At 39.7% G+C, this 23895-nt stretch overlaps 1 protein-coding gene and 1 long non-coding RNA gene across 3 annotated transcripts; one reads left to right on the top strand and one right to left on the bottom strand.

Annotated features, from left to right (window-relative positions):
• Nucleotide 1: 1 nt before the first annotated feature.
• IFT57 (intraflagellar transport 57) lies at nucleotides 2-14041 on the top strand. Of its 2 annotated transcripts, none has more exons than XM_054001728.1 (11): nucleotides 2-289; nucleotides 2156-2318; nucleotides 3438-3556; nucleotides 4452-4542; nucleotides 6456-6524; nucleotides 7088-7210; nucleotides 9287-9358; nucleotides 9926-10057; nucleotides 10950-11012; nucleotides 12696-12762; nucleotides 13289-14041. In XM_054001728.1, exons 1-11 carry the CDS (start codon nucleotides 111-113, stop codon nucleotides 13465-13467), a joined length of 1257 nt encoding a protein of 418 aa, XP_053857703.1. In that variant the 5' UTR covers nucleotides 2-110; the 3' UTR covers nucleotides 13468-14041. The 2 variants fall into 2 exon arrangements, with proteins under 2 accessions (XP_053857703.1, XP_053857711.1); XM_054001736.1 differs by lacking the exon at nucleotides 2-289 and adding an exon at nucleotides 624-1276.
• LOC128820989 (uncharacterized) lies at nucleotides 1349-22476 on the bottom strand. Its single transcript, XR_008441002.1, has 3 exons — nucleotides 22371-22476; nucleotides 3142-3296; nucleotides 1349-1611 (listed from the first exon to the last, which is right to left on the bottom strand). It is a non-coding gene; the product is annotated as an uncharacterized LOC128820989 (long non-coding RNA).
• Between the last annotated feature and the right edge of the window lie 1419 nt (nucleotides 22477-23895).

The following is a 23895-nucleotide window of genomic DNA, read 5'->3' as shown; positions in this document are numbered from 1 at the left end:
GCGAAAACTTTGCTCCGCGCGGGTTGGCGGTGGGTCCTCGGCCGGCACCGCCCCGAGCGAGCCTCACACGCCGTGCGGGCCCGCCCCTGTCGCTGTGGTTACGAGTCAAGATGGCGGAAGAGGGCGCTCCGGGCTGGCGCGGGGAGCGGAGCGAGGAGGCACCGGCGGAGCGCGGCCCCGGCGCGGCTTTTCACAAGTTCGTGCTCATGGAGGACCTGCTAGACAAGCTGAAACTGCTGAGCTACGAGGAGGAGGCGCTGCGGCGCCACAACATGCGGCCTCTATCCAGGTGCTTCTGACCCGCGCCTCCTCCTCGGCCTAAGGGCGCTGGCGTGGCTGCGGGCGGGGGGCGTCGGGAGGGAATATCCCTCCGAGCCGTCAGAGGCTAGCGAAGGAAGGCAGCGCCTGCATGGCAGGATACCTGGCTCAAGGGACAACCATCCAGTTGCAAAGCTTCCCGTGTGAGCTGGAAGCTTTCAAAACGCGAGGCCCAGCGAAAGGCTGAGATGCGATAAGTAATAGTCCCTTGACCTTCCCTGTCCCCGACAGGTTCTGGGTATCTGCATGCCAGGGTACCTATGCAAAAAGTAATTCTACCTAAATTCTACCTATTCCGCAGAAAATAACTCTGCCTAAATTCCAAGTTGTTCAAAGTAACTCTAAATATCTTGAATTCAGGACAGCTATTCGTGGGATGTGTATATTTTTTGACCCTTTAACCCTTTACAAAGAAGGTCTTGGACCTGTTTTTGCTGGGGTTTCATATCCAGTACATATTTGTTTCACATGTAATGTTTTTTATGTCTTTCTTTTAAATTATGGTGGAGACAGGAAGCCTGGGAAACAGGACCAATGTGCTCCCAATATCCACCTGCCCAAATAACTTAAACCCATTTGTCACTTTCAGCCAGGCTTCATTGCAGGCTGTCACAGAATTAAGCTTCTTACAAGCAACAGTTTGGCAAGGGGGTCCAAGCTACTCCCTTTTTGGGAGGGAGGCTCAAGTATGAGCACAGTGGCTGTAAATTAGTTCTAGCCTGCTGTTGAACCATTGGAATGCTTGGAGCAGGACAGCAGACCATTATGTACCTTAGTGAGTAGCTGTGTTGTTAAAGAGAAGCATTTCCAGAAGTTCCCAGTGTGCATGTAATTTATACTTTGTGGGGTGGTCTGGTTTTATGGATTGATTTCTTGTTAGGACCACATATTTGAATTTGGTGTGATCCAGGTCAGATCCAGTTTTCATTGCTCTCCAAAGCAACCCAAAGCACAGTAGGTAAGTACTGGTGGAATGATCACTGCAAAACATGCTCTTTGTTGTAAATTGAGGCCAATAATTTGTTCAGCCTTTCGAGAGTCAATCAGAAATTTATTGGTTACAGCAAGCAATGGCAAGCAAACAGCACTGGGTGTAGCCGGGGAGTCAGCGCTCTGCCAATGGCTCACACCGTTTCCCCCTTCTCACAGTCTTTTATACTCTTTCTTCTTCTGTGTCTGTGGTATTTCTGGGTGTACTCTACACTTGCGCCCTCTGTTGCTAGGGGGTCTTCTACTCTCTGGTAGTCGTTTGAGGAAGGCTCCTCTCTTCTTCCTTGGTGACAGTTCACGGCCCTGTAATGATCTTTTTCATATAAGGTTATATGCGCCTAAGTTTTAGTTACGCAGTCAGCTTAAGTAATCAACATACTATCTAGTTTCTGTCTTGCGGTTTTCTGTTATCTACACAAGTCTTTTCTGTCTTGCGGTTTTCTGTTGTCTACACAAGGCTTCTCCTTTCTGTCTTGCGGTTTTCTTAATGATGAACAAAGAGTCCTTTCCAACTTATCACACTCCTGATCTGAGCTGAATTTGCAGATGTAGGAATACCATCTCCTGCATTTCTTAAGGAAAGTGTGAAGGAGAGGTGATTGGGGAACTTGGCAGCCATGTCTGGTGTTGACTAAAAACTTAGTCAAAGGTGGAAATAAGCAAGCTGGGTATAGAAAACTTGGTCTGCTGTAGTTATGTGTGAAACTAGGCATCCTGAATTTAGTTCAGATGGGTTGCTCATTGAGGAAACTGCATAAAGAAACTGCTCTGTAGCCTGTGCTTACCTATAATGTTGTAAGAGCTCCAGAAACTCACAATATGTACCATTTATCCTCCTTTTAAACAGGCACTACTTTGCGCTGCCCACCAATTCCGGTGAGCAGTTCTTCATGTTCTGCACGCTCGCCGCTTGGCTGATCAGCAAAGCGGGACATCCCTTCGAGCAGCCACAGGAGTACGATGACCCCAATGCCGTGATTTCAAATGTACTCTCAGAGCTGCGGTCCTTTGTGAGTGTCACATGGGCTCTCTTCCCAACTGTGTTGCAAACGCCTGCATTCCCTTCAGAAATAACATCAGTCACACACTGTTCTCCTGCTGGGTCTGGTCCCAAGGACTGGACAGACTTTTCCTAGCTGTAGGTTGGTACTATGTTACTTAATTAATTGGAAGTTTACATAGGCTGTACCTACTTGCTAATTTTTTAGCACTACAAAAATGGTCTTATAAATGATTCCAATTAGTTTTGTTCTGCAGTCTGTAAAATGGATTAAACCAGGCTTACCTTTTGTAGTGCCACATATGTTGCTCATTTATAGTAGCATAATTTTCAGAGATTTCATCTGGAAGGTTTACACAGCTTGTGATCCTGCTCTAGCCAAAGTCAATGACTTAATTTGTAGTGTAGGAAGTGGTTTAGAATAGTGTTTGTGTTTTCTTTTTTCTTTTTTTTCTTTTTTTTTTTTTCTTTTTTTTTTTTTTTTTTTTTTTTTTTTGTGTGTTAAAGAGTAAAAGGTTATACAAACTGCCAGGAATTACTGAGATTTTTTTTTTTTATTAAAAAAAAGGAAGGAAAAAGCCAAACTCCAAAGGTCAGGGTACTATATCAACTGACAAGTATGATCTTTTGGAAGATTATACTCTGGTGCAGCAGTAAATGATGTTAAGGACACTGTTCTCTAAAGGAGTTAAACTGTATCAAACTACTACGTTTATTCTGCATGACAGCAATATATTAAAATCTTTTATAAGTAAAATCTGGAGCAAGCAGGACACTGTTGAAAAGTTGCTAGTTAAGTCTCAATACTTGAGTTTCTCTGTAGCTGTTCTTACCTTGCCTTGTCACTCGTGTGCTTGACCATCCAGATCCCTTGTGGCTTCTGCCTCTTCTGCTACCTGGGAATATGCTCTTACCATGTGGTTAAAGATTTCTACGCTGCATCTCTTCCTTGGCTTCGTCTGCTTTTCCTTCTGTTGCCTCACTGGAGCTGCATAGGAGAAGAATGTAAATTGTCATTAATAAAATCTCATACACAAGGGACTCTTGGTTTTAGTGTACAAAACTTATCTCCCTTTGAGGAAATTTGGGTTGTTAGGCCATTAGTAAACAGCCTGTCTCTTTATTTTAGGGAAGGCCTGTGGATTTTCCTCCCTCAAAATTAAAGGCAGGCTGCGGAGAGCAAGTGTGCTATGTTCTTGATTGTTTAGCTGAAGAAGCCTTGAAAAACACTGGATTTAGCTGGAAAAGGTACAGTACACTTCTAAGCATCATCCCTTATGCGTTGTTTTCCTGCAAACAGATATAAGTTGTAGTGGTAAAATAAAACATGGGACTGACTAAAACCATTTTACTTGACGTTTCATGAGATGGAAAATTCAACTTGGCTTGAAGCAGGGTGACCAAGTAATGCCTAATGCAGTTTCACACAACTGGCCTGTTGCCAGCAAGGCTGAGTTTGGACCATTATAGACTTAGCTAATTACGGTTTAACTGATGACTTTTTGTTTTGTTATTTCCCTACACATAACTCCTTGTTAATCTTATATTTGAGTTGAAACATGTCATGTCCTTTTAGATTCTGTCAATCAGTGGTAAATTCCTGGAGTTATGCAGAGTATGATCATGTTACAAGTAGACTGGAGTAATTTTATTTAATCTGAAGGAAATCTTAGCACAAATTAGATGACAGATAATCTCAAGTATATGAAAATGTCTTTAAAAGTGTTCTTTATTTCATTCTTTTCCTCCAAAGGGTTTTGAAATGGATATAGCAGAGTAATTTCTACCTTGGAAATATTTTACTGTTACTTCTTTTTAGTACACTAATTCTACTGTAGGCTGCAAATAAGCCCGTGGTGACTTGCACTTGAATTTTAAGAGCTTGGACCAATAGAGAAAAACCCCATAATTTACTTCCTAGATGACTTTGAAATGTGAATGTACTGTACTGCCTTTACTTTTAAGACAGTCCAAGGTGAACAAGACTTTCAAGGCAGAATATATATTTATTTAAGTTGTGAAACACTAATCACTATCTAGGTATGTTCCATATCATCCATTTTTCTCATGAAATGTTTTGTTTGCAGAGATATTTACAATTTATTGTATTTAAAAGCTCTGCTGTTCTTTGAATTAATTTCAGGCCAGCATACCCAACAGAAGAGCCAGAAGAAGAAGAAATAACAGAAGATGATGCAGAATTAACCCTTAGTAAACTGGAAGAGAGTGTTGCAGTAGGTTTATTTGCTTGGTTTTGATTATATTAGTATTGGTCAGCTATGAGGAAATTTTTAGTCACTGTTCATTTTGTTTGGCTTTGTTTAAGAATCCTTTTCAATTAGCTGTTCAAGTTTTTTTTTTTCTGCAGCTCTATTCCTGCATTGTCAGATTCTCTGTAGGGTTTTTTGTTGCTTTTCAGATAAGATTAACTCTTCAAGACAGAGTGTATGTTCATATGTGCAGTGGAATCTAACTGTGCATTAAAACCATGGAGCTTCAGAATTGTTTATTTTCTACTGATAAATCTACTCTTGATGTTAAACTAAAGGTTTAAAATAGGAAAACAGCTGTCTGCTTTTTTCTGTATCTTGTTAAGGTCTAAGCTGCTTAAACTGGGAAGTGGGGATGAAACAGTTAACTAAAGCACAGTTGAAATCCTTCAAAGAACCTCTGGGTTTGTTCTCAGTTATTGTCCTAGGCCATGATTTTCATAACTAATGTGTTCTTTTAGCTCTGTGGAATGTACATGTGTTAATAAGACCACTGAGGTGTTATCCCTTTACTGGGTATTACATTACCAGGCAGTTCATACCAAAGGGATACTCACTTTTTAGAGGCCCTAGTCATTCTACAGGGATTAATTACATGCCAATGTTTTTTTTTTTTTTTGCCCAGTCCATTGTAGCTGCCAGTATATTGATATTAGCTGTATCCATAATTGAATTTAGCAGTATTTCCAGCAATTAAATGTTAATGGTAAAGTTCATTGATTGTTCTTTGGTTTTGGTTCTTCTGAATAAAAATGATGAGGCTGACAGAGACAGCCTAGTTCCATAAATCAGGGATAGCCTGTCTTAGGTGGCCAGCAGTAGGCAGTGAGGCTGGGTGTGCAAGGAAATCAGCACAGTTTGGTTTCTCAGTTCTGATAACCAGTCTTCTTCTGGTGGTATGTTATTTTAAATGCTGCACAAATATATATTGTCTATTTAGCAAAAGATAGTCTAAATCTAGTCTTAACTTCTTGCAAGTATTCAGGGAACTCGGGGTCAGACATGCCAGAAGAAAATCGTGGTCTCTGTTAGTTAAAAACTGGGTAGAGGAAAGAGAAATAAGCTGCAAGGTTTTCACTGAGTCTTGAAGGATTTTACCCTAAGACCTGTGTTATTGCAGCTTTTGTGATTTTTGTAGAAAGGAGGTGGATGATAAAATTTCACTTTGGTGGAAAAGACAGTCAAGAGGGGGACAAGGTGTATAAGGGTGAAGTTATGGGTGATAAAATGGCAGATGAAATACAGTATAGATAAGTGAAGGTTAATGCACAGAAAAAGCATTGTTACTTATGGGTGATGGGCTCTCAGCTGATCACAGGTATGGAACTAGGGAATTTTGAGACTGTAACAGATTTATATGGTATATGAACAGGGTGTGTGGTCTCATGGGCAAGAAAAGATCAATTGCCTCAATTTCAGGTGTGTTATTCTGCACACTTAAGATATGGCATCATTCTGTAACTCCAAATATGTAGTGCAAACAGCATCTTGAAAACTGTGTTGAGGTCTGGTTGTGGTTTGGTTTTTCTTTTGATGGGGCTTTATTTTTAAGGTAGAGCTTTAAGAAAAACTACAACTACCATACAACTATTGATAATGGGCCATTTGATGTCAGAAGCTTTAGGTTTAGGGTTTGGGTTTTGTTGATTTATTTTTGTAATACTGTGGCACTCTGAAGGAAATGTGGGGTAGCTTTGATTTTTCACTTTGTCCCAGTTATTATGTCTCTTTATAAGTTCCATATCATAAATTCTCCATGTCTGTTTTGTTCAGAAATATGGAACTTAATACTCCTTGGTTTGTTCTCCTGCAAAACAAAATGATGGAGAAAGATTGTGCAATACTTACTGACATCTTGCTTTGAAACTTCTCTTAAGGAAGAAGAGTCAGACAATGAAGAAAATTATCTTGACCTGAATGTTTTAAAGGCACAAACATACAGATCAGTAAGTTGTTACCTATTAGTCCTCTCATGAGAGATTTTTACATCTGTAGCAGCAATTTGTGTCTGTTGGATTTAAGTCTAAAAAAACTTGTATAGTCTTTACTTGGAAAAAAACCCATCTGAAATGAATCCGATATTATATATTAATATCATTTTGAAAGAACAATGTGCAGCCAGTTTCTAAACTGATATCACTGAAGGGCTGCTGGGAACATTTCTAATATTTTTTTTGCAGGGACTTCTAGAGAAACATGGTATTAATTTCATGAATATATTTTAATCCCACATACATACACAATTTCTGAAATGTACTATAATTTCTTAATATATACATTTAATTGTCTTCAGTTTTAAGTATGATGAGAAGATACACTTACTTTAATTCCAAATCTTTATGAACTCAAAGAAAGCCATTAAAGAAATCTGTTTCATCTGTAGTCTAGATCATTCTGGATATAAATATTTTTTTAATATTAACACTGCAAACCATTATAGTGATTTCTAACAGTACTCATTGTGCATAACAGTGATATTTTGTGTATAAACTTCGTGATTTTTACACAGAACATGAATGACACTGCAAAGCAGGAAGAGATCTTACAGTCCACAACAGATGCAGCGGAGTGGAATCTGGAAGTGGAACGTGTGCTTCCACAGCTGAAAGTCACAGTCAGGACTGACAATAAGGTATGGAAGAATGGATTTGCCTATGTACACGTAGTGATTAAAATATGATTTCAGTCGACGCTGTTTACTTTCTGTTTGCAGTTGTTTTTTGTCATGCAAAGACCTGTGAGTAATGGGCTCTCCAGTGCTACCTTGTCTGAACCTTTGTCAGTTACTTTGACCCTAGAAGCAGTAACTTTCAGTAAGGTGTTTTTCAACATTAGATTTTTTTTTCTGCTGCTTACAAGGCACCTTATTTCTATATATTTATTCCGTGAGGATTTTTTTCATTCCTCTGACATTTCCAATGTATTCACACTTACAAAAAATTCTATCCTCAGTTTAACAACTATTAAAATGTCTTCTTGGAGGACAGCTGATGATCTTACCTTTCAACTCTTCCATTTTTCAACCACATGAAAGGCTGATTGTATGGAATTCCTCTTGATGAACTTTACATGACAATCAAGTAGGTGTGTACCCTGGTCTAATCATCCTGAACTCTCCTTATGTTTAGTGACAAGAAGTGAGCACTTTTTCAATTGCTTTTGCTCACCATATCCTGCTAACTATCTCAGGATGAAATTCATCATGTCTTAGAACTGTGTATTTCTCTCAATGGTCTATTTCAAGGAGTCTAGAATCAGCAGCTTAGAAGGCACCTTTGGTAAGTCCAAACCTAGGGCCTGCTCCTGGCATTGCCACAAGCATTCTTTCCAGGAACTTGTGTAGCACACACAAATCAGTGCAGTACTGAAATTGTTCTTTTGCAGTGACCCAGGTAGTTGGGACCTGGGTTGGAGCAATCTGCACCACTGATACAACAATACAATGCATATACATGAATACACTGAAAGATAATTATCCTGTCAAAAATAGGGGAAACCTTCAACTGTCTGCTGAGCTGCTTGCCTGTCTTACACCAGTACTGCATTTTTCTGTGTGAAGAATTGCCTGGCTTGAACCACTCTGCTGTGATACTCAGCAAGCCCATCTGTTGCAGAGAACATGATGCTTGAGTCTCACAGTGAGGAATTAAAACTTAGTAAAGACATAGATGAAAAATTAAAGCCACTGTAGGATCTGAGGTTTACTAGCTTCCAGCTTAATGCACCATCTCTTTGCCTTACAGAATATGTCAAAATGAACATAAAAAGAGGATTCTTCTTCTTCTTCTAGCTTCTTTCAGAAATAATTGGAGAGAAGTGTTTGGCCTTTTTCCATTGTGCCAGAAAACATACTCTGTTTCCGAAGCTGTACATGCAAACATGGTGCCAGGAGAGTATTAATGGTTTAATCAATGGCACTAGAAACTAGAACTTACTGTAAAGTACTGGAGAGAGGTGGGGGTGGGTTGTGTGCCTGTTGTTTTTAAACTCCAAAGTTTGACAAATTGTGAGCAATTGTTACCAGACCAACAAGAGATCACAAGTCTCCTGCAAACGTGAAACACAATGTAAGCACATTTTTTCTAGTGACTCATTACCTGGTGTGCAGGGCCAATTCACAGCACCTTTTCTCAGCCCCCACCCCTGAGTCCATGTATGTTTCCTATGATCTTGAAGCTGGAAATAATTTTCCCCCTTCTAATTCTATCCCATTACCAAAACCAAGTTCTGGTATTTCTTCCTCTTTTTCTTTCCATTCTTCTCCTGGTAAGAGTAAGGACTGAAATAGAAAGGAAGGAACAGATAGTCCAGAACTGGTAGGTGTTGGGCATCAGAAGCAGTCATTTTGTCTAAGAATAAGCTGAACTAGTGCAGCTACAATCAATATTTTTAGTATTTGTGCTCAGAGTGGTTTCTAGCAGAAATAGTTCCATGAAGATCAGACTCTAAAAAGCATAGCTACTATGGTGTCAGTGAGGATGTCAGTGTTTGTTTATGGATCTGAGTGTCACATGTGACATCTAGGAGATTTATAAATCGTGTCACATTGAGCCAGTGCTGCTGGCTATGAACATAGCAGTGGCAGGATGATACATGGCAATAGTATAAAAGAGAACTGACCCTGCTTTGCATAGCCGCCGTTGTTTAGTAACCAGAGAAGGACAAAAGTTGTACTTACCTGTGTTTTAATTTGTGATGTCTTTTTTAGGATTGGAGGATTCATGTAGATCAAATGCATCAGCATAAGGATGGAATTGATTCTTCTTTGAAAGAAACTAGGGTATGTCTTGTATGTACAGAATATTTTACTAATCTGTCAGCATTTTTATTTTCTCTTCTATTTGATAAGCATTAAGAACTAAATGGATCTTTTTTTTCTTCAATTTATTTGTGCTATTGCTGTAAAACTAAAAAGGGAAAGATATGACAATGATCATTAAGGACAGTGCTGGTGGCAAAATATCTTCTGGGAAAGAGTTTTATGGGTGAGGATTAACAGGGCTATCAGGGTCTAGCATCCTGACTACAAAGGACAAAATAGAATAATACCACCTGAAGGTGCTGTTAAAACCTCCCAAATACTCTCAAATACTGTTGCTAGAGTAACTTACTGACATTGACATTTGTAATTAGTTGAGGAGGGGAGAGCGATGAAGCAGTAAAGACTGAAATACATGTTTTGGAGGTGGGCAAAACATGGGGAATAATTTTTTGGTTGGCTAAACACAGTATTTCTGTACTATTTTTCTCTCTGTAGGCTTCCATAGCCTTTCTTAACTACAGCATCATTTTGATACTCTTTGCATAGTATCTGTATACTGTCAACCCACAGAATGTGATTTTCTAGGGTTACCTTGACAAACTCCATAATGAAATCAGCAGAACACTGGAAAAGATCAATAGCAGGGAAAAGTACATCAACAATCAGTTGGAGCACTTGGTTCAAGAATACCGTTCAGCACAAGCCTTGCTGAGTGAGGTACTGCTGATCTTTTGTTGTTGCCTTCTCCAGTATTAACTTGCTGTTAAGTGAGGGTAGAGGCAAAGATGACATGGACTGAGCTATCTATGAATTCTGCTGTTGGATATAAAGCAGGGGAAATGTTGATTGGCTGTCAAATCATATTCTAAGCTAAACTAGCAATTTTTATTCAACTGTTCTGCAGGGGAAAATAGATGGTTTTGTCTGAGTATTATGTATAGCTGTTGCCAGTCTTGAGCAGCTAGTAAATTGCTAGTTCTGCTTTCCCTGTGAAGTTCACACATCCGTCAGGAGTGGAAAAACTACAGTCTCAGTCCAACATTCATCCCTTAGATTGAGTACTGGTGCTGAGGTGCACAAAGCACTCTGATTACTTCTTTGCTTCGTTTAGTTTTTATGCCAATAGAGTGCTGTCTGAGAAGCTTTTTGATTCCCTATTTAGGAGGCATTATAGTCTGCCTTTTGGCAAGCCCTCCTGGTTGTGGCAATGCTGACAGTAATGCTAACAGAATTTGACCTCTGCACCTTCTGTTTGCTTTGTTGTTAAGGTATCTTTGAGATAGTAATTTATTGTTGATGAAATATTATTCTGGATTTCACTATTCAATTATTTCTGCATTATGGCCGATTTTCTTCATGTTTATTTCCTCATATAAATGATTAGAAAGCATAGTTCTTATCAAGTGTGTATTTGGTCTATTTACTGCTTTACATTTTTGAATGATACAGGGGCTCTTTCAAGCCTGTCCTCATTTGTAAACCTCACTGGGGCTTTGTGGGAGAGTTTTTGGAATTGAAACATATGAGAGCAAGTATTGAAGTTTTCTCTGAGCTATCTGTATAAATCTCTTCAATTCTGTCATTACAGCCAAGACATGTTTTTTTCCAGGGTAAAGAGAAGTACCAGGAGGGACGTGGAGGAGTAACTGAAAGGATTAGAGTGCTTTCTGAGGTAAAACATACCTTACTTTAAAACAGTCTTCAGAGATTGGCATTTAATGGTTACAGTTTAATGGAACCAGTTATCTCTGATTTGTTATCATGTTAAAGATTATTCTTTGTTTGGGGGAGGCGATCTAGTCCAGTCCCTAAATTTTAAATCCAGGCTGCCATTGATTTTTAACTCATGAAATGTGAGCTCAGTTTGTAAATGAAGGTAAATGTTCTGTATTTTATGACCTGTGTCCTAGAATTATGGGGGATTAATAAATCATGTCCATAAATTCTTTGAAAGAAGAAAAGCTTAACTCTTATTTTTAGTTAAAATTAACAGTTTGAAATTTCTATCTTCCAGGCACTTAAAAGCAATATTTGACTAAATAGTAATTTTTTCCATACATCAAATTATCTTATATCTCCTGTCTCCTAACTGCCTCGCCATGTTGAGTGTTTCATGGCATTTCATTTAGAATTACAGCCCAATTTCCAAATACTTCAACTCTTTATCCAATTTACAAATTTTTGCAATGGCTCTGTTTGGGTTTTAGAAACCAGCTTTACTTATTAGACAATGAAGTCTCAGGAATAGTTACATAAAATAGGTCATACAAAAAGAATGTATTAGAAATTGTACAACAAGTTTGAGATGTTTTAGAACAGACAGAACAGTTGAGTTGGAAGGGACCTAGAGTGATACCAAGTGCAGCTGCAGTAGGTAATACAGCAGTTTAATGTGAGTTTTCTAGCAAAGATTTCTCAGTGTATGAATTCTGCAGAATTAAGAGCTGCTTTCTATTTCACTCTCAAGGAAGTAAGTTTGAAAAAGTATTTTGTGAGGACTTCAGATTTACACTGTGTGCTTTGGGAGCTAATTGACTGATACGTAATGGTGAATATGTTACTAGCTGGCATCCTTCAAACTACAGTGGTACGTGCACTGGCACATGTCTGAGGTAAACCAGACACATTGGATGTTAGTACTGATCTGTTTTTAGACGTGCAATCAGACCTCAGCCCACCCAGCAATACCTTTACCGCTGCAGGTACTCAGTACCAATGCAGCAATGATTCCTTTTTGTTGCCAAAAAGGCTTATTGAAGCCTTAATGTAGGGCTATTTTCACATTATTGACAAGAATACTGAATTATTACCTTGGCTATACTTTAGAGTCATATATTTGCTTTGTCTACAAAGGCAAAATGATTGCTAGACGCTGCTGAAATGCACTTTTGTTCTTCAAACATGTACTTGTACCTGTGCCAGTGCCAGCAGGCTGGACTGCTGCCCCTTCCTTTGCTGCAGCACTGTATCTCAGCTTTCCAGTGTAACATGCCGTAGTCCTGATGCTCCTGGAAGGGCAGGGGGCATGGTTGTTTGATGAATTTTGATCTGTAGGGATATTGGTTCCTTTGTTCTTCCATCCAGCATCACACTGAAACACTTAGATTGCTGTTTTTATTGGGGATGCACAGATTTTCAGTAACACCATGGTGTTTGGTCAAATTATTACCCTTTTTCTGTCATTTTTTACAACATTATTTTAATTAAATTAAAAATTTCTGAATGATTGAAAAATCATTGATCTTTATATAACAAGATGGATTAAGTTATTTTTTAAATAAAAGCAGTTATTCAGCAAAGACTTTTTAAATTTGATATTCATCTCATTTAATTAAGAAAAAAAATCTCTTTTAAGATTACAGAAGCATTAGAGAAAGTAAAGCAGGAAACAGAAGAGAAAGGAAGCAGTATGACTGATGGTGGTAAGTGCATTTTTGCTTCAGACAACACACCCTTTTTCTTGGTGATAGTTTCATGATATGTACTTCATTAAAATAAGAATAAGAGCAAGATGATGCAGCAGCATCATATTAGTGGGAAGGGAGGGATTAGAAACAAAATGTAAGGCACAAAATATTTAATAGCTTTTCACAGGTAAGGTTTTCACACCCTGCTGAAGGTGTCTTCAGTTCTCTACCAAACCTCAAGTCAGCTGTGGGGATAAGGCTTTCAGCTGAGCAAAACACATCATTGAAAAACCTGTCTTAATGTTGATGTACAATTTGATGAAGCTCCTAGATGTCAAGAAGACAGCAATATTGTCATTGCCTATTTCTGTCTTTAAAGTGTTTTGTATATTAAAAATGATGTATCAGTACAATCATGTCTTTAGAGTAGAACACCCTTTTGTTCATTCAACTCTCCCATTTTAAGGAGTGAATTACAACAAACAATGCTTTTGTGTTAGGTGGCTGACAGAGTTGTACTGTTTATCTTTTTTTTGGACAGCTCCTCTAGTGAAGATTAAACAGGCCTTAACAAAATTGAGGCAAGAAACCATTCAGATGGACATACAGATTGGTGTGATGGAACACACATTACTCCAGTCAAAGCTGAAAGAGAAGTCAAATATGACTAGGCATATGCATGCAACAGTGATTCCAGAAGCCACAGTAGGTGCCTATTAAAATTGGTTGGACCTGACTTGGTTTGCCCAAAATGCAGTTTTCTACCATTTGCTTTTTTGTGAGTTCAGAGGTTTTGTTTATGTCGTGGTAGGAGGATGTTCTTTTTTCCTGTTCCTTTTGAACAAGATGCTTGTTAAAAGATGTACTTTTTAAAGAAGTAACATGCACACTTTAGACTCAAGAGGGAGCCATGTTTAGTTTTGTGCTGTAAAGATTTACTGCATATCTCTTTCAAAAATACTAATAAATTCTTTTTAGTGAGGATGTCTCTATTTCTTTGGAGAATGTAGTGTGAAAGTCTGTAGAATGATGCTGACAGCCTGTAATCTTGATACTCTGCAGCGCTGAAAGGAAATTGCTTGCAAAGGACTTGAAAGGAAGGTAAAATGTCTGTCATTGCCACTTACATACATTTAGATAAGGTATTTAATTGATGATACTGAAATAATGCAGCATTACCCCTTCTAACAGGCTAGGTGAAAACTGATATCAGCTGCAAGACTCCTCTAACATCAGCAACAATATAAAAATCTGTATAACACCAAAGGAGGAGTAAAGTATTGTTTGGAAATCACTCTTGCCTTTCTAATTTTTTTTCATGTCCCATCTCTTTTTCAGAATCACTTTATATTAGCATTGGGTCAAATGCTGCTTTCATTTATAGTATTTAGAAGAGCTCTGTGGACATAATTTGGATTATTCTTGTTTTCTGTTCTTGTGTCAGAACACCCACTTTTGATTTCTGTGAAGGAAAAATGTTGCCAAATCTAGTTGAGTAATATAGAACGAAAAGAAAAATGTAGGAGGAAGGGGTTGAGAATGTAATGGCAACAGGGAGCTTGCTTTGTCTTAGTAAATGTGTAGGAAGGGAGTTATTCTAGATGTTAGTGGTAATGAAGGAGTATGGAGCAAAGAAATAACCTTATTAAAGTATTAGTACATCCTTTTGGTTCTGGTTATTCTTGAGCCATGAACGATATTAGTACAATTTCAGTGGCATTAAAATCCTTGCTGAACTTCTGCAGGGTATTCCATTTATCTGGCAAATAATTTCTCTCACTTAAAAGTGAGCAGTATTTTGCAGAATCAGTGAACCAGTTCTGTGTCTGAAAGTCAAGATACTTGACAGAGTCAGTACTATGAGCCAGTATAAGTTTGTTGTGCTTCAGTATCTCATTTGCCAAAAAAGAAAAAGCCCTAAACCTATTGGATTTTAATAAGTGAAAAGCTATCTGTAAATGTCAAGTATTACAATTTACCTGTTCAAGCCACTGCTGAAAATCTCTATGAATCACACTGGAAGTTGGTTTCCAACTCCTTTTGCTGCCTACCTAGATCCTCCCACATTCAGCTGAAATTAGAAAAGTTATTATTCATGTTCCCTTTGTTAGGTGCTGTTGCTACTGCATATTTACTTCAACAGTGGCTTTACTTCAGCTTAAGATAAAGCAACTCCCTTTTGCATTGCCTGCAAAGCAGCTCACTGATGCTTTTGGATTGCAGTGTTGTGTTGAATAAATGTTGTTTATGTAAACGCTTTCCTCAAAAAGACTCCTCTTTCATGCTAATACAACAAACATGATTAATCAAAAACCTTTCCTTATGAACTGAGCCTCTTATTCTATTAGAAGTGAATCTGTTAAGACAAGCATGGCCAAAACCCCTCTAATGTGACAAAAATCTCTGGAAGAAAAGCCTCCTTTGTGCCAAAGTAATTCTAAAATAGCGTGCTAATTATCTGGAATTGATTTACGTTATTTTTAACAGTACTGTCTGCAACTGCTTTCATTTAAGTAGAACATTTCTGTTGGTATCACTGGTATCAGTGATACATGGCCTTTAATTGTCATCTGGCAAAGAGTGGCATTTGCCCCTTGAGACAGTAAAAGTACTTGACCCTGCTTTGAAAGCGGCCTTACTGATCCAGCAGGTGGCCACACCATCTCCCTTAAAAGTAGAGGAGAGCAGTGAGGCCTGTCACAAGCAGCCTGAAAGGCCCTTCTAGAGAAGCAAAGATCAGTGTAATTAGTCCACTGCTGAATCAGTGCAGGAAGCAGAAGCCACATTAAAATTAAATCATTTGGTTCACATTACTTCCTGCATTGCTCATTAACTAATGCAGTGTCAGAATGGAAGACCAACAAAACAAAGATGTCTCTAAGGTAGTAGGATGCACATAAAGCTGTTATATGAAAGAGTCCCTCTTCATCTGGAGAGGATTTAGAAAAGGACTATTCACAAGAGGTAAGTTTTGTATACAGCTATCCTCTTCCAAGGTCTCTTAACATTTTCAGGTCTCTGGAACATTAGCATGGATGCAAAGTGTCATTTTCAGATTTTACCTAGAAGCCAAGTAGAAGCTGGCTGTAGACAGACCAGAAATTGTGCAGAGAGAGAAAGAAGGAGCTTCATTTGCTTACTTTGGTTAGAGAAGCCATGGGTTTTGTCCTTGCCATGAGGACTGCAGTAGTTCAGTCTTGTATGTGGCCCTGGTATGAGCTGACACTTGGCTTTTGGAAACATGTTGAGGAAGGTTCATCAGTAGCCAGCTCACGCTCTTGCATGTACTCCTCAAAGTTCCAGGAAAGGAACACTTGCAGCATATTACTTCTTAGGGTTTCTTCAGCTCTGAAATACCTCTGAACCTCATAACATGACCCAATGTCTTATTTCCCTGTCTTTTGTCTAGGCTAGGATCTAAGTGCCCTGCTGGGAACTGGAAATAGCCTTAGTGCTAGGTACTCTATTAGAGGTTTATAGGCCATTTAGGATACCTGAGAGTGATTACATGCATTACCTTTTTACTTTAATAAATATAATACCCCACTCCCCATTTTCTTCTAATGTCAGCAGATAGCATGAATTGCTGTGCTGATAAAAAGTGCAAAGGGCTGGTTCTCACAGAGAACCTTCTATAGAGTTGGCGACTTAACACGGAAATCACAAGAGTTTAAAAGTGCCTCTCAAGCATATTCTGAGAATTCGTTTCAGCACTGAGTCAGGTTAATCATCTGAACTTGCATTGCTGAGTGCTATGCAGGAAGCTGAGTGAGTTCACATGAGTTTGAGAAACCACTGTTACAAAGAACTCCCAGATCTGGTCGAATTATTCTCACTCCTGTCTGCTGATGGCGTTAAGGGCCTTCTCCTCTTCACCCAACCAGAAGAGGAACTTCAGGGAAAATTTTTTCTTGAAAGGGAAAACCTTTAAGTCCACCTACTGTTAAACTTTGCCACTTTTTTTTTTTTGAGTACAGCTCTACTCTTCACTATGACATAGAAAAAAATGATTAGTATTGCAAATTGTGAGTTACAGTAAGAGCAAGTAAGTCATATGTGCATGGCTTATAAAAAAAAACTAAGCATAAATGAAGAGCCTGTGTGTGAACATTTCCAGCTTCTGTGCTCTTTGAATTTTGCATCCAAATTTTGCATCCTGGGCTTCTCTCCAAATTTGACAAATGTTAATTTGGAAAAAGAAGGAGTTGGTTGATGCTGTGCTGCCATGCTGGCTGCGTGCCTGTGTGGGGATGTCAATGCTGCAGTGTACCTCCACAAGGCAGCTGCACGTGCATGCACACAGGCCTGTGCTGGGGCTGGAACCAGCAGCAGAAAAACATGCCTGTGAAAACCCTGGCCTACTTCCTGCAGCCTGACTGCTTTCCCTTTGCTTGTGGATGGATTCATGTTTTAGGAAATGGTTGGGTGATATCTGGCAAAGGCGTGAAATAAAACTCAGCAAAAGTTAGTACCTCAGTAACCATGAGGTTAAAGTAAACAGAGGATATGAGCACTGGCTTTTCTGTGTGAATACTGCTCATAGGTGGGGATTTTCCACAGAAGGCTTGGAGATAGCAAAGGTTATTTTCATCTGTCATTTCCTCCTTTTTATGTATTTTTTCACTAAGCAAGTGCCATTACCAGGGCTTTCTCATGTGTTAGCTAATACATAGCTATTGCTCCAGGGCTTGGTTGCTGGAAATGTCTGTCTTTCAGCCTCCTAGTAACAGCCCTACCATTTCACAATTATTCCCACGCAACACTGGAATGAGCAGGGTTGAGAGTAAGTAGCGATTTGAATAATGCTAGTCTTTCACTAACTGCCTAGTTTTACTCTGTTCTTTTTCGTCCTTGGTCTTAGTAGTTAGTATTGGCTGTATTTCAGTACTCCATCCCAGAAGTAGCTGAGATGCTCACATGCATCCTCTTGTAAAAATCCACAAAGGCGAATATTTCAAGGTCAGAAGAGCAGAATAATTATTTCTAATAATATTCCTCTTGATAATGCACTAATTGCAATTGTTAATTCAAAAATATTTTCCTGTTTCTGTGGTTTTCAAAGGATGAAAATACTTCAAATGACACCTTAGTGTTATTCAGTAGTAACACAAAGAATTAAACTGTGAAGTGTAGGCATCCCCTGGACAAAAAGTTTCCCATCTCTCCTCTAGTTTTAGGGCAGAAGTTCCTTGTATCTTGGTAGGGGGGCTCTTTTAAGGTTTTAAGAGAGTTCTCCCTATCCTTCTTCAGCATGGCTTGTCCATGAGGATATTGCCTCCTTTCAAAGAATCCATTTGGGAAAGAATATAAGCCAGTAGTCAGACCAAAAGGGACAGGCTGTTTGTGAATTTTTTTTGGAAATTAGTGCCAAAAAAATGGTGTAGAAGGTTTCAAAAGGTTTGACAGCATCTGTTGAACATCATTTCCTTTGTTACAGGAGGTGCTCAAGTTCCTGGTATGATAGCAGGAAGGATTTCTGCTGAGTTTATCAAATGCTGTCTAACAACAGTAAAAACAATGAAAACTCTGATCTTAAAATTGTCACTCATTAATTTTGTACTAATTTGTCCAGCAGCCATTTCACTACATCCTTCTGTAGAGTGCCTGTAAACTCAAACATTCTTGAAGACTTTAATAATCTTCAGCTATATAATATTGACAACAAAGAATAAGAAATACTGTTCTGAGAAGACTTTTCCTGGGACAGAAGAGTATACTCTAGGTATAGCAAGGTGTGGCAGGTTTGGAGTGTTTTTTCTATAAGTAGTCCAGTCTGCTGACTTTTGTTTGAATAAGGGCATACCTGTTAGTATGTTTGGGTTTGTGAGAACTCTTACAAAAAAAGGAATTGCAGGTAACTGTCTTAGAGAAGATAAACAAATGAAAGCCAGTTCAGTTTTCTCTCAGTTGTGAACAGGATTGATAAACAGGTAAGAAATTCATGTGGATAGAATGAAAGAGCTTCCTTTAAAAAGCTCTTCCATACTTTCTTGGCTTAAATGTACAAAACATGCCTTTGCTTAGTTAAATTCTATTTGTTGCTACTCATTAATCTTCATCTCTCTGAAGTGCACAGTGTACTCCTCTGTGATAGTGTTTCCCTCCAAATAATTGGAAGTTTGACAACATGACCTGAACATAACAGATGTGGTCAGTCCATCTGAGCATCTGCTAAGCTGGGTGGAGCTGACTTGGTGTGTCTCTGTAGAGTGCCACCTGTGAGCAGTCACTGCTGACACTGATCCAGGGCGGGTGTCGGGAGGTGAGAAGCAGGAAGCTGGTCCCACTTCCTGTCAGAGAAACCACAGCTTTTACAGTGCTTGTCTCCTGTAGGAGACTGCAGAAGCCTGGACAGACAGAATTTGCTAGTACAGCTACATACAGAGGGAAGGTGAACACCATGGTGCTTGTCACCCTTCTGCTAAAAGCAGTTAATCAAAACTCAGTGTCCCACTGATTGCTCTAATTAGGGGGAGGAGGAAATGGTGAAGAAGCCAAGTGGTGTTTGTGCCTAGAATGAATCAAACAAACAGCAGAAAATAAAACACAGAACCTGCTCACAAATACAAGTATTCTTCTTGAATTGATCTCTTGTCTAGTTTTTAGGGTCAGGCTAAACATTCTGAGTAAGGGTGGGCTTTCCTACCTCACCTGTGTTTTTTCAGATCTTCACCACCTCTCTCTTTTATATATGCAATAACCTTTATGCCTGAAGCCTCAGAATTTAGGCTGGATCATTTCTTTCTGTCTGGTGGACAGACATTTTTGTATTGCACCTTTCAAAACCACCTGCATCTGGAAAAAAATTTCCTTTTTATCTGCACCACAAAGAGTTGTATTGATACCCAGAGTTTCAAAGCAGTTTAACTTGACCTTTACCAGCATAAGGTTTGGCTTGGAGGAGCAAAGCTTTCATTTGTGAAAAAAAGTTGTTCTGTTCAGTGGTGGAAGAAAAGAAGAAACGGAAGAAGATATGGCCAGACAATGTATCTTCTAGAAAGCTGTAATATTTCCTGCAGCACACAGATTTTTATGCTGTGCCAATATATTGTGTCTCTAAACACCCAAATTTGCCATTCCTGATTTTAGCAGAGTGACCTCAACATAAAGCTTGAAGAATATAGCAAAGAGCAAGACCCATGGCATATAGCAAGACCTTTCAGTGCTCAACAGTAAGTCTGCATTTGAGGTGAAGCATGTCATTTGCTTTTTAGAGACTCAGAATACAAAATACCAGTTTATCAGTGTGAGGGACCTTCTGACAAGCAGCAGATAACACTTTACTGTGATGCAGCAAATGCAATAACAGTAAAGGCTTGTTAAGTCTTTTTATGACAATCCATGTGATATTTCATCTCAGAAAATGCTGATAGCTCCTCTTCACCATGTCATAAGTGTGCCAGCTCTGTTATACAGATCCCAATCTTCAAACCATGCTTTGCCAAATGTATCCTTTGTGGCACTTGTGTGATGGATTATGCTTCACTCAGTGCTGTGATTGTTTACAACACACCACAGTCTTCCACTGCATGTGAAGATGCATTTTTTGCAGACAATGGTGCCAGTGCTGATCTGTTCTTATTAGCCATTTCAAAACAAAAGCCAGACAAAAAGGCATCTGTTTTCAGTGACTGGACAGGTTAGTACTGAAAGTCTCTTCTTGGTGCTTTTCACCCTATGTTGGAATACAGTTGTCAGTGCGTAGGGGCCCCTTTCACTGAGGGCCACCTCCCTAGAAGAGCTGCTGTGGACTCAGACTAATTCTAGCACTGACCTGCCTTTCACAAGTTGTTCAGGCAAATCTTCACACTGAGTCATTAGAGCCCTACAAATGGTATACAGTTAAAACATCCAAGAGTGTCAAAATGAGTCATATTTTTCAAGTGACAATTGCTATTTTGAGTGACTGTTTTGCATTACACTCACTAGGACATGCAGGAAACAACAGTGTTTAAGCCTTCCTGCTGCTTGTGGTTCCTAGCACGTGACCAGCCAGGGCAGTTATATCACTGAGCCACACCTTGCTCTTACCCAGAAATCATATTCCCAGGCATACATATCACTTTATCAGAAGGAAGTGACTCTGGACTTCTACAAAAAGTTGTTTCAGGCAAAGAAGGGGGTTGCTTTCAGTGGCCAGCTTGACTCACAGATAAATACACACTCTGCCTTGGAGACAGCTGAAAATGGAACTGAGACCCAACAGTACCAGCATGCAGAGGGAAGAAAGGCGGAGTTAAGGACATGGTAGAAGTGACCATTCCCATGGATTACAGACTTGGAAGACAAAAGCTGGGGAACACAAGGAAACAGCTGGACATGCCCATGCAGAAAAAGGAAATGGTAAGGCTGCAACAGGGGAAGAGTCATCAGTAGGTGGAGGAGCATGTCTCTGTCATGCAGAGGGGCAGAAGGGATTTCTGATTTGCAGAGAAAAGCCAGCAAGGAAGCAGATAGCACTGGAATGAACATATTTGCTATGAGAGTGAAAAGTGAGAGAAAAGCACACAATAAGAAAAAGGTGCAGCTCATTGAAGGAGGTAAAAAAAGAGGTATTGCAGGTAAGGAGGACAGACTGATAAGAAATGGAAGTTCTCTGCAGCCTTAACGTAAGCTAACACAAGTCACGGGACATTCCCACCAGCCTATGCACACACACAAACACCACAAACAAACAAACAAACAAACATGTTTACCACAGCTACCTTTGGTGTTCAAAAGCCACAAGAAGAAATTAAGGAGAGGAGAAAAAATGGAGGAGTTAAAAGGTTAGGTGAGGACAAGAGTCTAAGCCACTTCAGAAACAGATATACAAGCAAAGGAAATTCTAAACGGAGGAAGAGGAAGGGAGAAGGAAGACAGAAACCAGTGAGCTGAGTATGCGGGAATAGTGCTGGTTTCCACATAAACCCCCTTTGTTAGCAGCTCTTCCAGTTCTGGTCTCTGAATAGCTGGAGCAGTTCCCACTCTTCTGCAGGGAGATACTGCATTATTTGCTACAGCCACAATGAAACAGTTAAACACTGTAAACTCTTGCAGTAGTACAAGCAAGGCCCTACATGTAACAGCTACAAGCCTTGTTTGGCTACAGCCTTGAGGAGAATGGGAAAAAAGTCTTTAAGTAACCCTTTCAGGGGCACTGTTTTCCCTCTTGTTTTTTTTTTTTCTTTCTCTATGGAGATGAGCTGCATTGAACTCCTGTTAATTGGTAGATAAACAGGATTTAATTATTTAATGTTGCATGTTTAGTATAATTTTCACAAGTAATAGGGAAATTTCAAACAAAACTAAAGCTGTTTTACAGATTTTTTTCAGTTGACCTGTGGCACCTCCGGTGGAGTTCCTGTTGGAACACTTCCCTTTTTTTTTCTTGTTTGCAAGTTCAAATTTGGTGTCAAAGGGAGAACCCACAGTTATCACTTCAGGCAGGTTTAAAGACAGTTATAGTTAAACAAAACTTAGTCGAAAAAAGCATCTGTTGGAGATCTGCTCTTGAGGAGAGCCATAAGTTAAATTTAAAAAATTGCTTCCTGTAATTCAGAAAATTAATTTCATCCTTGTTTCTTCTTTGTCCCTACTCTAAACTGAAGACTTGTGACGACAAGTTGGTTGAAAATACTCACGTGTAACTAAATTCAGGTGGAAAAATGTCCATATTAGGAGGCCAAAATACTGTACAAACCAGTAGCAGAGTTCCAGTGAGGGTTCAGCTGGAGCGCTGCCTGTCCCTGGCATCCTGCCCCAGAGCCACAGACCAACCATATGTCATTGTGCCCTGGGCCTGGGCCAGTCTGCCTGGGAAGACTCCTGGCCCCTCAGGGATCATGGAGATGGCAGTGCCTTGTGGTCTCCCTACACTGGCTCTGAAAGCCTCGGCAACCCCAGCTCTTTAGAGCCACTGGGTTGTACAGGCAGGCATTGGGATGAAGGCTGTCCAGAGATGGAGTTACAGTGGGGAAAGGCAAACATGGCCCTGGGACTCCAGCCCTCATGCTGGGATAAGCTGAGCTAACGAGAAGCTGCTGTGGGTGTGTTCAGCTGCCCATTTTGTTTCATTGTCTGCACGTTTCTATCACTTCTCTGCACGAGTTGCCAACGCACAGCAGTGTGATGAGCAGAAACAGCTCACAGATCAGGCTGAAAACTAATCTGTTAGGAGTCCCCTCTGCCCACCCACCCCATGCAGTCAGCTCAGCAGCCCCTGGAGAAGACAAAGAATGAGAAGCAGAGGCAAAGAAGGCAGTGGGGAATTTTCTGTTGACAATGCACTACCAGCTTCACAACCAGCTTGCACTGGTGGTCTAGCTGCCACCTGCAATGCCAGTCTGTGATTCTTCATTAGCCATTATTGGGTCCTACCAGTACTGAAAAGTTTCATCATGCAGGCAGGCAAACAGTACTAAATAACTAAAACTAAAATACTCTGCTAATTGTTCCAGTAATTCATTTTTCTTACATTTGAATTTATTCTTGAGAGGTTTTATCAGAGAAACGATTAAATGATCCTACCTCCACACCTTACAAAAGCTTTTACTTTCAAAACAGAATAGATTCCTTGCTGGTCACTCCTCTCTGGACTCTCATTAATATAATTTTGAAAGACCTTCATGGCTAAATTAAATATTGGGGAAAATAATGTCAGAATGCCAGCCACTTTATCTCATACTATTATAATAATAATGCCAGCCACTTCATCTCATACTATAATAATAATAAAGATCATGTATAGTATTATTACCCTTTTATACTAATTTTGGCCTTTTCCCTATTGTCTTGGAACATCTCCTTTGTCATTCATTGATTTTATTCTTAATAATAGCATTGCACTGAAGCACAGGGTAGGCTGAGGCTCACGAACATAACCATACAAGAAGTCAGAGCAATCACATTCACCCATGATTCTTTTCAGTGCAAGTTGTCTTCAGTGCAAGTTGCATCTCCTCTCTCTCTCTGCATTGTGGGCTCTAATACATGCAGAAGACAGGAGCTCAGGGAGTCTGAGCTCAAATAGACTGCATGTTGAGGACCCAAGAAAGTAGGGACTATTGCATGTTTGCCCTTGTCCCCAGGCACCCGCATCTGGGCGCCGTCATTACAGAACTTGGGGCCAAACTGCTTTTAGGGCAGACCCAGCACAGCCAATTCATA

Source organism: Vidua macroura, chromosome 2, assembly GCF_024509145.1.
Source record: "Vidua macroura isolate BioBank_ID:100142 chromosome 2, ASM2450914v1, whole genome shotgun sequence".
NCBI classification, from domain to species: Eukaryota; Metazoa; Chordata; class Aves; order Passeriformes; family Viduidae; genus Vidua; species Vidua macroura.
The sequence above is the reverse complement of the archived record's forward strand: the minus strand, read 5'-3'. Positions and strand labels throughout refer to the sequence as shown.

What these genes read in the sequence shown, in the direction of transcription:
- IFT57 (XM_054001728.1), top strand. Translation starts at nt 111, where the DNA reads ATGGCGGAAGAGGGCGCTCCGGGCTGGCGCGGGGAGCGGAGCGAGGAG. An exon ending in ACTGGATTTAGCTGGAAAAG is followed by an intron (nt 3,557 to 4,451) that starts GTACAGTACACT and finishes AATTAATTTCAG; the next exon opens with GCCAGCATACCCAACAGAAG. An exon ending in CTTCTTTGAAAGAAACTAGG is followed by an intron (nt 9,359 to 9,925) that starts GTATGTCTTGTA and finishes GTGATTTTCTAG; the next exon opens with GGTTACCTTGACAAACTCCA.